The following is a 15313-nucleotide window of genomic DNA, read 5'->3' as shown; positions in this document are numbered from 1 at the left end:
AGGAAGGAAGGAAGGAAGGAAGGAAGGAAGGAAGGAAGGAAGGAAGGTAGGAAATAAATAAATAAATAAATAAATAAATAAATAAATAAATAAATAAATAAATAAATAAATAAATAAATGTCACAGAAAACGAGGGTCTACTCCAAACGCAAATTCAATCCGTCTGCTCCCAATTCTTCCCCTGGCTTTCAATGGGACGTAATAATTTCTGAAGATCTACTTGTGTGGAATGGGGGAACCTTTCGAGGTGCTACCCACATCCACAGGTTGGCTGCTTGGCCCTGGATTCTCCTCCGATGAAGATGGAATCCCATAATTTTCATCTAACGTCGGCTCTGCTGGATCTTCTGCAAAACTGGGCGTTGGTGGCTCCTGCCACAGCTGATCAATCTGTGAAAGAAAGTTTCCACTCGTGGTTGGGAACGGAGTCTTTGGACTCTTGTTCCCTCAGTGTGACTCCTTCAATAACCAGCCTGTAGACCATTTCAGCTGTCTTGGAAAAGGCCGAATTCTGGAACTCTCAGCCCCTCGTGGTGATCTCACCCATGAATATTTAGCATTTTTAAAAATGGAACTCAAATAAGGTAACTCCCACTCATTTGGGAATCCCTCCGAAGGCTGTCATGAGATCCCAGGGTCTCCTGAAACCTGTTTGAGAAACCTGCTCTCCTTCAGAGGGAGAGCCATCAAGTGGAGGCAGAAGGGTCTTCGGGGACTGGCCTGTCTATCCCTAGAACTCTCTGATAGAGAGAGGCCACCTTTCAAGTCTGAGACTAGGAGAAACCACAAAGCCCTTTTCTCCCAACAATCAAGGCAGCATTCATCCCCGGGGGGTGGTGGCAGCAACCTCTGGCTCTCTGGATGTCCATGAAGTGCATGGCAGGGGCTCATGGTAATTGTAGTCCATAGACATGTGGAGAGCCTCAGCTTGGCCACCCCCTGCAGGATGCCATTGCCTGCCTCTGTGCAGAGCCCCTGGCCTTCCTAGGAAGTCTCCCATCCGGGTCCTAATCAGGGCTGTGCTTCTGAGGTCAGATGAGGTCAGGCTAGCCTGCCCCTCCAAAACAGAGTCTGGTCACCCTACTAAAAAAAGCATCTTACCCACTCTGACAATTCCTACCTCTCTAGTCCCAGGTTATAGGGTTTTTTAAGTTAACCATGGTCTTTATAAACTATCCTGTTTAAACTATTGCCATGATGAACTTCTAGCCTGACTGCATTGGACCGTCTAGTCCTTCCAATTCCCATCCCCTGGTTCCGGCCCCCAGGTAGAGAACCACTGGTTTAATCTGTCTCCAAACTACCAGACCCCAAACTCAGCCACCCCCCCCCCTCAGGTGTTAAGGGAAAAAGAGGCCGGATTGGCGGCTTCTGTAGGCTTTGATTCCTGCTTTTCCCCTCTCTGCGCCTAAAAGGAACTTTGTAGAAGTTACCAATAAATCAGTTTCCCTGAGTCTTTCCAGGAGTTGCTGGCCCTCTTTCATCCTCTTTTGACGCTCCAACATCACTATTCTGTATCGTTCCTGAATCTGAAAGAGTTATCATGGGTCAAGAATTAGAGTGTTCAGATCCTGACTTCTATACTTATTTGAAACAGTTTTATCCCTTTTTACTAGGGGCTTAAAAACTCCTGAGAAGTAGCCCTCAGGGAAGGTTCTGAAACCTTGGTCCTTCGATCTCTGCTTCCTAGAATGTGTAACGCTTCTTCCGTCACCCCACACCAAACCACAGAGTGCTCTTAGTTCTTTTATTGTCTTCATGCATAGTCTGCATTTCTCACAGGGATGCAAGGCGGATCTTGCAGGTCTTCTGTCGCTACTGGTGACCCATGCGCTTCAGTTGTTGCCATTGAGAAGTCTCCACGTTCTGGACCCTGGTTCCCCCCTGACCCCTTCTCCATCCCTTGCCCTGTTTTCTCCCCATTGAAAGTGTGTCTCTCTTAAGGCCTAGCTTGGTCATCCTCCCTGGTTCTTGCCATTCCTCAGACTGTCCTGGTCTCTGAATGGGCACGTCTTTCCTCTCCCCTAAATGAGTCTAAACATGTTGACATGGAGACTGAGGCACCAGGAGGTGCAGACAGTGCTGTTCTGAAAGTCAATCTGCTCTACTATTAAAACACAGTGTAAGAAAATGATGTTGTTACAGGGGGAGCAGATGGTCACACTCTTGGTTGTGTTATTCCTTGTTTGAGATGACCTACACTGGCTTTCCCAAGAGTTTCTCAAGACCTACCTGTGCCCCTGTTTTCATACATGTGTTTATCCATGTTCCCTGCTGTGCCAAGACTGGCCATCCAACCTGCTTCCCAGGGTTATGAGGGTGTCAAAATCAGGCACATGCCTCCGTGCTGATCGAAATCAGAGACCAAAACTGGGGTGGGGGGGAGACTTGCCTATTTGGGAATGACCACCCTCCTAAATATCACAGAAAACAAGGTTCTTCTCCAAACACAAATGTAACCCGTCTGCTCCCAATTCTTCCCCTTCGTTTTCGAAGGAACGTAATAATTTCAGAAGGTCTACTTGTGTGGAAGCCCCATTCTTTTTGCGGAGATGCTCGTTCAATGCACTCCCTCTTTTGATCTCCGGTCCTAAGAAAGGCTTCTGGGAGAGGGAAACAAACACTCCAACTGGCTGCCACTTTCCACCATCAAAGGCAGACTGAGGCCATTTCTGCACGCAAAGCATTATTTGGAGGATCGCTGAATGGGAGTTTAAGGCTACCTATATTTTTTGCACACATGTTTCTACTAACTGGTGCTTTCCCATGTTCACTATTCTGTCAAGCCAGGGTGTCCAATGTATTTGCCAAGGGCATCACTGAGCCCTAAAAGGAGGGACATCCCTGAGGGACATCTCTCAGTATGGATCCAAACCAGACCCCCATTAAAAGACCAATATCTAGACCATTCTGGAATCGTCACCCTTCTAAACATCCCTGAAAACGAGGTTTGACTACGGGAACGAATTCCACCCCACCCCTGCTGATTTTTCCTCCTGCTTTGAATGGAACGTAATGATTTTTGAAGACACACCTGGGCCAACATGGCGCTTCTTCTTTGGAAGTAGTTTTCCTTGGTCGTCTTCCGTTCTAGTTGTGGGATGCTCCTAGTCTTCTGCTAATGAGAAAAAGCATGGGCCATTCCAGATGTGGATTTCCCAAGCATCCCACCCCAGCAGGAACAGGCCAGGGTGCCCTCAGCCAGGTTGGAACAGGGCTCTGTCTTCTAACATGAGCAGTTTAATTTCTCCCGTGTTTTTGTGAACTACAACTGAACTCAAGAGGACCGATGAGCTGTTTGAGCAAAGAAGTCTCCTGTGGCATAATGTGGATACTCTGACACAGTTTACTGATTTGCCACTTATTTACCTTTTCTATATATCTGCATTCTCATGATTCCTGTTCCATTTTGTCAGAGGAACGATTCCTGCACATGAAAGCTCACGCCTGGAATAAATCTTTGTGGGTTTTAAAGGTGCTACAGGCCTCAGTTCTGCTGCAGCTTGAGACTAACAGGGCTACCCGCGTGAATCTATCTTTGTCGAGGAGAGAGGAAGGGAAGGAGATTGTAAGCGGCTTTGGGTCTCCTTCAGGGAGTGAAAAGAAGAGTATAAAAACCAACCCTCTTCTTCATTCACAGGGAATCTGAGGCTCCATGCTGTGCAGATTGTGCTGTTTTGAGATTCATTCATTCATTCTATGTGTGTCAGAGAGGTGAGTTGTTTGAGTGGCAGCAGATTTTCTCTCCCCTGGTTCTGTCCTTCTGAGTTTGGGGTGACACCCGCTGGCTCTCTCAAGACTTGTGGAAGAGCTACCCTTGCCACAATGTTCATTCACTCTTCTAACTGGTGCTTATCCATGTTTCCTGTTTTGTCCAGACTAGGCATCCAGTGTGTTTGCCAGGGCTGTCAGCGGGCCCCTGAAATCAGGCACATTTCTGAGTCCTGATCCAAATCAGGCCCCAGAATTAAGACTGGGTGGGCGGGATCCTGGCATTTTAGGAATGACCTGCTGCCAAAGTAGAACCAAAAATCAGTTTCTCCTGGGCACAAAAACTGAACCCCAATATTCTGACTCTTCTACCTCTTTGCTAAGAAAACTGATAATAATTGTAGAAGATGTACCTGTCCATAGATGTTGCTCTTTCTTTCATCCCCTGCATTTTTTCTTTCAGATTGTGGTGGAATACACACTTTCTGGTGCAGAGAGAAAAAAATTCTTGATCACTCCAGGTATGGAACTCGCAAACACAAATTCCCATCATGAACATTTCAAGATGCCCTCAGCCATGTCAGGATATGGCTCTGTCTCCGAGCTCAGTATTGCCTTTTCTGCCCAGCAGCCATATTTCCTGTCTTGTCCAGACTAGGCATCTATGGGTTTGCCAGGGCTGTCAGCAGGCCCCTGAAATCAGGCACATTTCTGAGTCCTGATCCAAATCAGGCCCCAGAATAACGACTGGCTGGGTGGGATCCTGCCATTTTAGGAATGGCCTGATGCTGAAGTAGAACCGAAAATGAGGTTCTCCTGAGCACAAATATTTAACCCCAATGTTGCTGACTCTTCCTCCTGTTTTCCAAGAAACATAAGAATAATTTTAGATCTACCTCTCTATAGATAGTATATCTTCTGTCATCCCCTGTTTTGTTTCTTTCATATTGTGGCGCAATCCACGGTTTCTGGTACAAAGAGAAAAAAATATTGGTCTCTCCAGGTATGGAACTCACAAACACCAATTCCCATCATGGACATTTCAAGGTGGCCTCAGCTGGGTCAGAACATGGATCTGCCTTCTAACTCTGTATTGTCTTTTCTGCCAGGAAGCCAGCCTCCAGCCCTGAAGACAGACAAACATCTTTCTTGCACCAGATTTCTGGGAACCTTTAACTAGGGAAGGGCTGACCAGCCTACTGGCAGCCAGCCGGAACTGTGTGGTCTGCCTGTATTTTGGATCCTAGCAGTGGTCAGCAGTGGGAGGCGACAGCCAGGGAGGAACAAAGGGTCTCTTCCAAGCAGCCATTGACCTTTTAACACCCCCAGCCAGCACCAGGATCAGCACCTCTTGGACTGTGCCTGATCTGTGAAAGAAGACTGCGACCCAACTAGGGGAGATGATTGGAAGTTCCAAACCAGAGAGGTCAGAGAACCAGCATTGTAGAGGGAAAAGGGCCTGAATCCCAGAATGTATAATGTTGATGTGGTGGAGGGTGGGCGGGAGGCAGATGTGACTGCCCCAGAAGCCCATGTGGGTTCTGCACTGCGCACAGCATAAAGGAAGCAGGCAGGACCGACACAGCCGGTAAGGCACTATGCACATGGGTCCTGGTCCCACCTAAATGTCAGTGGAAACGAGGTTCTACTTGCACACAAATTCGACCCTACAACTGCTGATTCGTCCTCCTTTTTAGGAAACATCATAATATTAGAAAAACCTACCTTAGCAAAGAGGGCCTCCCTCCTTTCTAAAAGGTCTGCCTGTATTGTCCTTCCAATTTTCGGAACAAACCAAGGGTTCTGGGACAAGGGAAAAAATGGTTGGCCACTCCAGACAGCCATACCCAGTCAACAACACATCAAGATCCCCTTAACTGGGTGGGAACGTGGATTTCTCATCCAATTCCGTATTGTCAGCTCCACTTCAGCAGCCATTCTTCAGCACAGAAGGCTGACGGAGACCTTGCTTAAGCCAGAGGTCTAGAAATTCCCAGCACTGGCCCCAATCCCTTTTTGTGGGAAGCTATGGCTGACCCTGTCCTATAGGACCATCTCTCTGAGTACATCCCAGAAGAGCCTTGTGCTCAGCTAATACTAACAGGCTAGTGGTCCCTTTCCCCAGAGATATTTGGCTGTCCTCAACAAGAGCCAGAGTCTTTTTGGCCCAGTAATTTTGATCCCTGACATTTTGGCAGTAACTGTGGATGGCATCGTCAGAGGTAGGGCACCTCCAGATGGGGACTTCTCTGTGGGAACAGTGAGAAAACATCAAAGACCAAACCTGCCAGGCCACGGCCACAGAGCCTGGACAACCCACAATACCCAGATGACTCTGACCGTGAAAACCTTTGACAATTTCTCAAGGTTATTTCTACAGTATCTCTAACCAATCACCAACAACTATTTGGGGCTGGAGGAAAACAATTCCTGGCCTTGAGACATTTGTACATGGCTATTCATGCAAGTTGTGTCTCTGTATCAAGAGGAAATTCAGAAATATTACCACTGATTTGAATTCTTTAAGTTTTTCCTGAATTCGCTGGCCCCGCCTTCTTTTATCTTCAGCTGGTGTAACCTCCTTTGGGAGATTCTGAAAGATTAAACATGGGATCAGTTACTGGAGTGCTCGGACCTTGTCTTTTAGACCTATTTATAACAGGAGTAGAACTGTTTGGTTCTATCCAAGAAAATCCTGAGAAGGGGAAATATCAAGGGAAATTCTGAGACGTTGTTTCCTGGGCATCAGGAAGGAAAGGGCCTTCACAGACTCCAGAGTGTCTAGGGTGGGGTTGACCCACATGAGTGGCTCTGAGCCACTAGGTATGGGGAGAGAACTAAATCTGCGGAAGTCAGTTCTTGAGAATTTGTAGCAGGATGTCAGAATGTTCCCCTGAACATTGAGAAATGCTCTAGGGCTGCCTATTGACTGGGATGTAGGCCATGGTCGCATGATACTTTGTATGGGCCAGGTGTGCCCCCAATATCTATTCACGTATGTTGATGTTTAATTGTCTTTGTCAACCTAAGTCTCCAGTCATTCTATCCTTCGTTCTACATACCAAACAACTTCTGATTTCCTAAAGTCATGTTAGGAAGGACCAACTGTGTCAGAAATATTTCCAGAGGCAATAAGAAGTCTGGAAGAAGTACCTGTTGACACCCGGTGTCACTGAAGGTTGGAGGTGGTCCATCAGCAACTCTGCAGTCCATGTCTGGGTCCTGTTTGCAAGGACAACATCAACAACAAAAGGTTTTGGCAACTCCAAGCATAGATCTTCCAACACCACATTGAGTTTCTGCCTAGTCAGACCATGAAGGGATCTGCTATTGGGCCTCGTTGACTCTGCTGTTGGCAGCAGGACTCCAGAGCCCCAGGAAATGCTTTCCCAAGTCAGCTTTCTGAGAGCCCTCAAGAGAAGCTCCAGGGACTGCCTTTTTGGGTGCAGAGCACGTGCTTGCACCACCCTTGAAGGATTTCGCTTCAGCTGAGTTCAAATGCAGCTCTCCAAACCTTTCCCTCTCTGGCTGAGTGAGTGGCGGAGAGCAGGAAGAGATCATATTCTGAATTTGGCCAGATCATTTATGGAACCAGAGAACTGGCCCAATAGGGGGAAAACATCCCTGCTAATACCTTTCTTGATGCCCCCCTCAAGTGTTTTAGAAGGGGGGGGGGCTTTTGTCCAGCAAGCAACACCTCTGACTGGCCATTCAAGAACTGATCAACGGCGTATATTTAAGAATGTCACATTGGCAACAGCTGCCAGCACAGCATAAGGACCCTCGCTGGGTGACTGATGGTAAGCTATTTATTTATTCCTCCATTTATTTATGTTCATATGTTTTGACTACCATCCCCGCCTCTGCTGGCTCGTGGTGGTTTACAACAAAGTTTTGAAACCCCACATAAAATATTCAGTACAATATGAAACAATAGTGGTGGCAAAAAGCCTCAATCTATAAACCTCCCCGCTCCCACCCATCCCTAGCCTGTAATAGCACCCCCTAGGGGGAGCATCTTCTGGTGATGTCAGGCCCATGGGGCTCTGCCTTCCAGGCCCTGTGGAGCTGTGATAGGGCCCTCAGCTGTTCCAGGTGCTCATTCCACCAGGTCGGGGCCAGGATTGAAAGGGCCCTGGCCCTGGTTGAGGCCAGAGATACCGACCGGGGACAACCAACCGATTCAAACTTGGACAGCAAAAAGCCCTGCATGGGGTGTAAGGAGACAGAAATGTGGGGTCCTGGTCATAGATGACCTTAAATGTGAGAACCGAAACCTTAAAACTGATCCAGAAGCTAACTAGCAACCAATGCAGCTGCCTCAGGACAGGCTGGATGTGGGTCCTCCAGAATGACCTCGTGAGGACCCTAGCGGCCGCATTTTGAACCCATTGCAATTTCCGGGTCAGAGACAAGGGTAGGCCCATATAGAGCAAATTGCAGAAGTCTAATTTGGAAGTGACCACTGCGTGGATCACTGTGCCCAAGTATTCTGGAGACAGGTTGGCACTAGTATCCTCGCCTGATGCAGGTGGTAAAACACCAATTGTCCTGCCCTTGTGATCTGAGACTCCATAGATGGGGAAGCATCAACGATCACTCTCGAATTCCTGGCAGTAGGTGCAGCGATAAGCTTTACCCCATCTAGGGAGGGAAGGCATGCTTCCTGAACCTGCCCCCTTCTGCCCAGTCACAGGGCCTCCATCTTGGAGGGGTTGAGTTTCAGGCAACTCTGGCTGAGCCACCCAGACTGCCTTTTTGTGCTGGCTCCTATGGCAGCCATTTTTGGCAGCCATGTTTTAGCTCCACCAACCATACTGCATCAGAGGGACCAGAGGGCCCCCCAAACTCAAAACGATTGGGCATTCCTGGTTTAGAAGGTTGGAGTGGGATCTAGTGGACCTTGACGGAACAATCCCCACTCTATGAAGCTGGTGTGCATCTTTTGTCCATTCAGTCTCACCAGGATCATAAACTCAGGAAGTGAAAACTACACACTCCACCTTGAGCTCTTCTGACATCCAGCAGGACTTAAAAGTGCACCCAATGGGGTTGCCTCAAAGTACTTCTCTAATTTACTCTTCTACAGCTCCACCTCCCCTTCCTGCCTTTCCCCTTACCTCCGAGGGCTGAATCGTTTCCTCCTTCTCGGTCTCCTCAGGGAACAGATTCTGTGGGAAAGGAGAAGAGAAGGAGCAAGAGGGACAGAGGAGTCCAGGTGATCGTAGAGTTGCCAGCTTTGGGTTGGGAAATGCCTGGAGACTTTGGGGGTGGAGCTGGGCAAGGGTGGGATTTGGAGTGGGGAGGGACCTCAGGGGAGTAGAACTCCATGCCCTTCAAAGTAGCCATATTGTTGTTGTTGTTGTTGTAGGAAATAGGCAGTCCCCCAGGTATTTGGGTCCCAGAACGTGAAGGGCCTTTTCTCCAGGGGAACTGATCTCTGTCAGCTGGAGATGAGCTACAATTCCAAGGGATTCCCAGGTCCCACCTGGGGACGGGCATCCCAACATGATCAGGTAAGCCGAATCCAGCAGCATACCAAAAATGCCTTCTGATTAACCCCAGGTTACAACCCAACTCCCTAATTCTAAAAGAGTTCTGCAGGGCCTGCAAAATGGAGCTCCTCCACCAGCCATTTGGTTGAGGTCGACCGAAACGAAATAATACCTGCTGGGCTCCGAACCTCCCCACCTTGAACCCATGTGACGGATCAGAACAACCATGGGCCTAGTAGATGGTTCACTAGGTTGAATGTTATTTTCTCTGTTTATGGTTGTTATTACTGTTACCTTTCGTTCCTTATAATCAGTGAGTTTGAGGTACGTTCTACGTGAACTGCCCTGAGCCTAAGGATAGGGCAATATACAAATGTGATGAATAAATACCTCACACAAAGCCTCCTTCCACTGGGCGGAGTCCTCTGATGGCGTTTCCGGGCACTCATCGGTGTTTTGAGCCTTCTGGGCTGGTGTGGACTGTAGGAAGGCAAGTGAGAGAACATCCCTTGTCCAGAGTCACATAATGCACAGAGGTGGAAAGGATTTGGGAGGTTTTTGCTCTTCTCCTTTGGGGCCATCTTCAGATTTGATGAGGATGTTTTCCATCCTTTCACGCAAAGCATTGATGGTTATGTCAAAATACTGGGGGGGGGAGCTCTCTGACACCCCCCTCAAGAAGACCTCCCTCCAGATTAACAAAGGTGCCCTTGGGAGTCTGCAGGTCTTTATCTGGCTGTGAATCCACCCAAGGTGCTCTCATCTCTTCCGCACTTTGGTAGCTACAGTCTCACCAAGGCCCCGGGGTCCTTGTCCCCCCCACAGGAGCGACTGGCCTCGACCAGGGCCAGGGCCTAGTGAACTCCACTCCCAGCAGAGAGGAGGGCCCTGACAGAGCTGAGCCTGCAAAACAATCCTATTCCATCAGGCATATGGGTGAGGCCAGGATGTATAGATGAACTTTCCCCGCCCCAACCCATCCCGGGCACCCCTCGCCAAATGTGATGCACAGCTCCCCTAGCCTGGTAACAGGGAGGACCAATCAATACATTAAGTAATTAATTAATGCACCTCTGTAAAGCCCCCTGTGCTTTAATGGCCCCCTTGCAGGGGATTATCCTCACTCTGATTCCTGGATTCCCCTGTTAGCTGAAGAACCATGATGACCCCAATTCCTACTCATATCAACTCCTTTTTTATGTCTCATGAACTCACCGGCTCTTCAGCGGAAACCTGCCCTTCAGGCTTTTTTTCCGGACCTGTAGAAAAGTTAGACCATACTGAACATCAAGTCCGACACCACTTAAGAAGCCCCGCAAGAAGCCAAAGTGAGCCTTGTGGTTGTCAGAATCCACAAGCTCTGCAGTGGGCCAGATGGAGCAGAACATCAAGGGAGTCCTTGAAGGGGCATCGGAGGAGACGACTATTTAGCAAACTTAGATCAGGACATTCTTGATTTTTTTCCTCTCATTATCTCCTCCTCTGTCCTGATTGGCTCAAGAGGAGGCTTCCCGCTCTTTTGAACACACTTCCTCCCTGCTTGCCTCCAGGACAGCAGTTGAACGACTGCAGACCTCACTGTTAATGTCTCTTATCTCCTTTTTCTATGCACGGTTGTTTCTGTTCATAATAAGACCACTTTATTCCTTTAAGCAACCAGGGGCTGTGCTTCTCCTGCCTAGTCAAACTCTGTCCAAAACAGTGATGAACAAGATTGAACCAAAGATCTTCGCCATTCACAATATCTGTGGAGAACCCTGTATGACCCCCCCACTCCCCCGCCCCCTGTCAAGATCTCAATGATTTGACTGGGCAAGAGGAAGACCCTCTAGATCACCACTGCAATCCTAAGATCATTCGTAGGATAGCCGAGGAAACTGGGATGGTGTGGCGGGGGGATGAACAGGGTAGTCATCAGTGGGTCCCAAGAGAGAGATGAGCCCTTGCTTCTTGGACCTGCTCACACAAGTCCCCCTTGGCTCCTCCACTCAGCGGATGGTCCTTCCTCCTATAACTTCAGACCTACTTACCCGTCACCTCTTCAGTTTGGCACGATATTATGGTCTTCACCACTCGGATGGCGAAAAAGATTACACTGATGAAGCCAATAAGGCCAATCCACAGTAATTCCTGTTTGGATAGAAGAAGACGGAACTGTGACTCAAACCAAATCAAAGTCACCTGCAGGAAGTCCCTCTCCATTGCCTCGACCCCATCAGCCCCCCAGACATTCCTGGCAGCTACTGACTGCCATTCCCTTCCTCAGGTCAGGAAACAGACCCCTAAACTCTTCAGTTCCTCACTGAACTCCATCACACTCCCTTCTGCTACTCTTATCTGCATGGAGACATTAGATGGGAAGCCCCAAATCTCAGTGGCTATAGCAGGCTATCTCAACCTTTTTACCTTTGAGAAACCCCTGGAACATTCTTTAGGTTTCTAGAAAGCCCAGAGGTGGTGCAATCATGCAGAATATGGCTGGGAAGCAAAACTTTGTCCATCCCCACCTGAGGCTTCTGCCTTTCCCACCCCCTCCAGGCCCATCATTGGCCATTTTGGGAGGAGGGACAAGTCAACATGACCATAGGTTGTCATATCACAAAAATGCATGTTTGAATTGTTTCCAAAATATATAAAAAGTTAATTAACTTCCAGCTACTCAGAAACCCCTTCCAGATCTGTCATGAGATCCTGTTTGAGAAAGCCTGGGCTCAATTGACCCTCTCCAGATGTCCATGGACTGTAAATCGCAGAAGCCCTTGCCAGTACTGGAATTGTAGTCCATGGACATGCCTGCCTTATGCAGGGTTTTGGACTAGATGACCCTGGAGGCCCCTTCCAAGTCTCTGATTCTCTGGAGAGCCACATTCTGGCCATCCCTGGCTGAAACACTTGGATGGTATTGCAGAAAATGCCATCCTGAATCTGCTCCGATTGGCTCTTGAGTCAGAGATCCAACAGTTTTGAGGACAAGAAGAGATGTTGGCTACTGGTGGGTGGGTAGCAGATGACTGGTGGCCAAGAGACAGTTTGGGGGTTGCTGGAGCTTGGTTAGATAGATCTGAATCACATCTTGCCACCTATCTCATGTTCTTCAGGCCCAGCTCAGGGCAGCAGCCTTCATGACAGCAGACTTCTACCTTCCCCCTGCCCCAGATTCCTCCCTGAAGAGGGTCCCACACTCAACCCAAGGCCACCTCCTCCTGCCCAAACTCTCCACTTCCCACCAATCCTCCATCTCCTTCCAGAAGAGTGTCCTTTCTTACTTTCAAGATACATTTGGTACACAATATTTCCTTTCCCACTTTTTCTCCATCCATCTTCAGTTTTGCTCCTGAACTCTTCAGCTACAGAGAGCCAAGTGAGCCCGAGGGCTGTTGGAAGCATCTTTTGCCTCCTCCGTTGCCACGGATGCCGGAACCCCGGGATAGTGACATCAGCAGAGGGGGTTCCGTGGGCACTGGCTGCTCAGGGAGGCTGATCTTGTGGCAGGGAGGGGGCTGGAAAGTGGGGCAAGAAAGCAGGGGCTGAGCTGCCTTCCCTCGTGCCCATCCGAGGAATTTGTGCCTCTTAGAGCAGGGGTCTCCAGCCCTTGGGAGCCTGCAGGATGCTTGGGATCCCTGACCCAATCTGGTGGGTGCAGCCATAAAATGGAGAAAAAGCCAGACAGACACAGCCAATCACATCACCAGTGGCCAATCAGAAGCCTTGTGGGGCAAAATGCCTATATGTTCCTGCCTCCTTTCTGGAAATGCATGTTGGGTGGCAGGAAAGGTGGGGGCACCATGTTATAGACCATATGGACTATTTCCTTTGTGTCTTCAGTTTTGGAAAGCAGTGATATTTCAGCATTTTATCAGTGGTTTGTCTGTTAATACATCACAGGCATGAGCTTTCTAGAGGTACTACTTCAGCCTCCAGAAGCTAAGCCAGAAAGTGGCGGCCGCAGCAGGGCTGGAGCAGGAAACCTGGGCTGCCTCCGTTCCTATCCCGTAAAAGTCGCTCTTCAGGATTTTATTGATAAAGGAGTGAACACCAGCTGAGATGTTCGGAGAGGGATGGGCCACGTGCTGTTTTTGATATACCTGGATATAATAAAACAAAAATCCTGACAGGTCACTGTGACAATATATTGGTATATCGCAACAATGTACTTTCCCCCACATTTCATATTTAACATTCTAGCCCTTTTTGTTGTAGAGGTATAATTGAAAAGCTGTGGCTGCACATTACTCCTTTCAATAGTGAAAGCTGGGAAGTAACACAATCTAAAAGTCCTTGGAAACAACCCATTTCTTCCTCTAAGGCAGTGGTTCTCAACCTTCCTAATGCCGCAACCCTTTGATACAGTTCCTCATGTTGTGGTGACCCCCAGCCATAAAATGATGGACTCCGCAGTTAGCCAAGTACTTCTTGAAATTTTAAAATTAGAAAAGAAAGGAAAGTCATATTCAGGCCAGATTCAAGTGGGTAGCCTTGTTTGTCTGAAGAAGCACAACAAAATCAGAGTCCAATAGCAGCTTTAAGACCAACAAAGATTTATTCAAGGCATTCTTCCTCAGATATATTCAGGCCAGTCTAAGACAGTGTGCTATCTGGGCGAAATTTCTGCTTAGACTCGCATTGCCTCTACAAAGCTTGGTTTGAAGCTCAGTTTTAACCCCTTGCATTATACAGTTCCCAGATTTCTCAAAGCGCTTTTGAATTCTTGTGAAATGCTGACTTGCACAGCACTCTCAGAGGTCACCCCCCCCCCCCCCCAGCAATATGAAGGAAAGTCATCCCATGGTGAGAACATTAATCCACGTAGTCTCTGTCGGTGCTTGTGATGTTCGTATTCAAGTGGGTAGCCACTAAACCTCCGGAAGAAGTTCCTCACAGCGAGAGCGGTTTCTCAGTGGAACAGGCTTCCTCGGGAGCTGGTGGGTTCTCCATCTTTGGAGATTTTTAAGCAGAGGCTGGAGAGCCATCTGATGGAGAGGCTGATTCTGTGAAGGCTTAAGAGGGTGGCAGGTTACAGTGGATGAGCAATAGGGTTGTGAGTGTCCTGCATAGTGCAGGGGGTTGGACTAGATAACCCAGGAGGACCCTTCCAACTCTATGATTCTGACTCTGTGATTCTAGTTATAAGTTCTTAGATCTCCAGCAACCTCCCAGAGTCTGACAAACCTATTGTAAAAGGAGGGCAATTTTGTTGAAATGACTTATTTTGGTTATACCTTCCTCTCTTTTACTCTTCATGAGGGCCTGATTTAGGCCATGGAGGGCAACTTCCCCGTCTTTGTGAGTGTCTGCCTTGAAGAATGAAAAGCAACACAGGAAACAAGAGTTTTGTTTCCTGCTGTTTGTGGTGTTGTCAGACAAAGATATGGAACTTTCCATCCTCTGCAGATCTGCTGCAGAAATTAACAAAAACGTGGTAGGAAATTAAAGAAGCCTATCTGGATAAACAGAGAACTTCAGAAGGACAAGCTATGGGAGAAAAAAAGAAATGATCAAGGGGTGAAGGACAGACCTCTAAAGAAGAGTATCTGCAGGTTACTAGGCCCTCCGAGTTTTTATCCCGGACAGAGCCCACCCTATCTCCTCCCACATTGCCCTTACCCTTTTATTTAATCTGCTCCGCAGGAGCGGTCAAAGATGTGTCTCTCTGCCCTGCTTTCTTTTACGCTGAGCTGTTATTTTACGAAATAAAGACCTCACTTCTCACTCCCTCATTTTGACCGATTGGTAATTTGCTTCAAGACTGGAATCACAAAATAGTTGGTTTCAGTTTGTGGTGAGCCAGCCAGGAAACAATGCCAAGGTGTACATTCAATTTTCAGTCATCAAAATAAATAACGGAAAAGAAACTTATCCAATACATCTGGGCAGAAGAAGAGGACCACAAGTTAAGTGAATCACCCTGCGGTTAGCAGGAAGGAAAGCAAGTGGATCACAATGATGATCAACAAGCTCTAGTATTTGCTACTAGGAATACCTCTCTGCACTCTTTTCCCCTTACTGGGGTAAATTTTCCCTCCAAAATGAAGCTCCTTGTCCCAGCCCATCACTGTTCAATGTCTTTGCTTTTGTTCAGCCCAACATGGCACTGAAGCACTTTTACT

General features: G+C 48.0%; 1 protein-coding gene across 1 annotated transcript; it reads right to left on the bottom strand.

The window, feature by feature from the left end:
• Positions 1-216: 216 nt before the first annotated feature.
• Positions 217-9655, bottom strand: LOC143838854 (uncharacterized). The gene is made up of 10 exons (XM_077340765.1): positions 9602-9655; positions 8832-8882; positions 6865-6933; positions 6218-6304; positions 5437-5514; positions 4608-4679; positions 4125-4196; positions 3035-3118; positions 1434-1529; positions 217-390 (listed from the first exon to the last, which is right to left on the bottom strand). Exons 1-10 carry the CDS (start codon positions 9653-9655, stop codon positions 217-219), a joined length of 837 nt encoding a protein of 278 aa, XP_077196880.1.
• Between the last annotated feature and the right edge of the window lie 5658 nt (positions 9656-15313).

The sequence above is a fragment of the Paroedura picta genome, chromosome 5, assembly GCF_049243985.1.
Source record: "Paroedura picta isolate Pp20150507F chromosome 5, Ppicta_v3.0, whole genome shotgun sequence".
NCBI classification, from domain to species: Eukaryota; Metazoa; Chordata; class Lepidosauria; order Squamata; family Gekkonidae; genus Paroedura; species Paroedura picta.
Note: the sequence above shows the minus strand (reverse complement) of the source record. Positions and strands in the feature narration are given on the sequence as shown.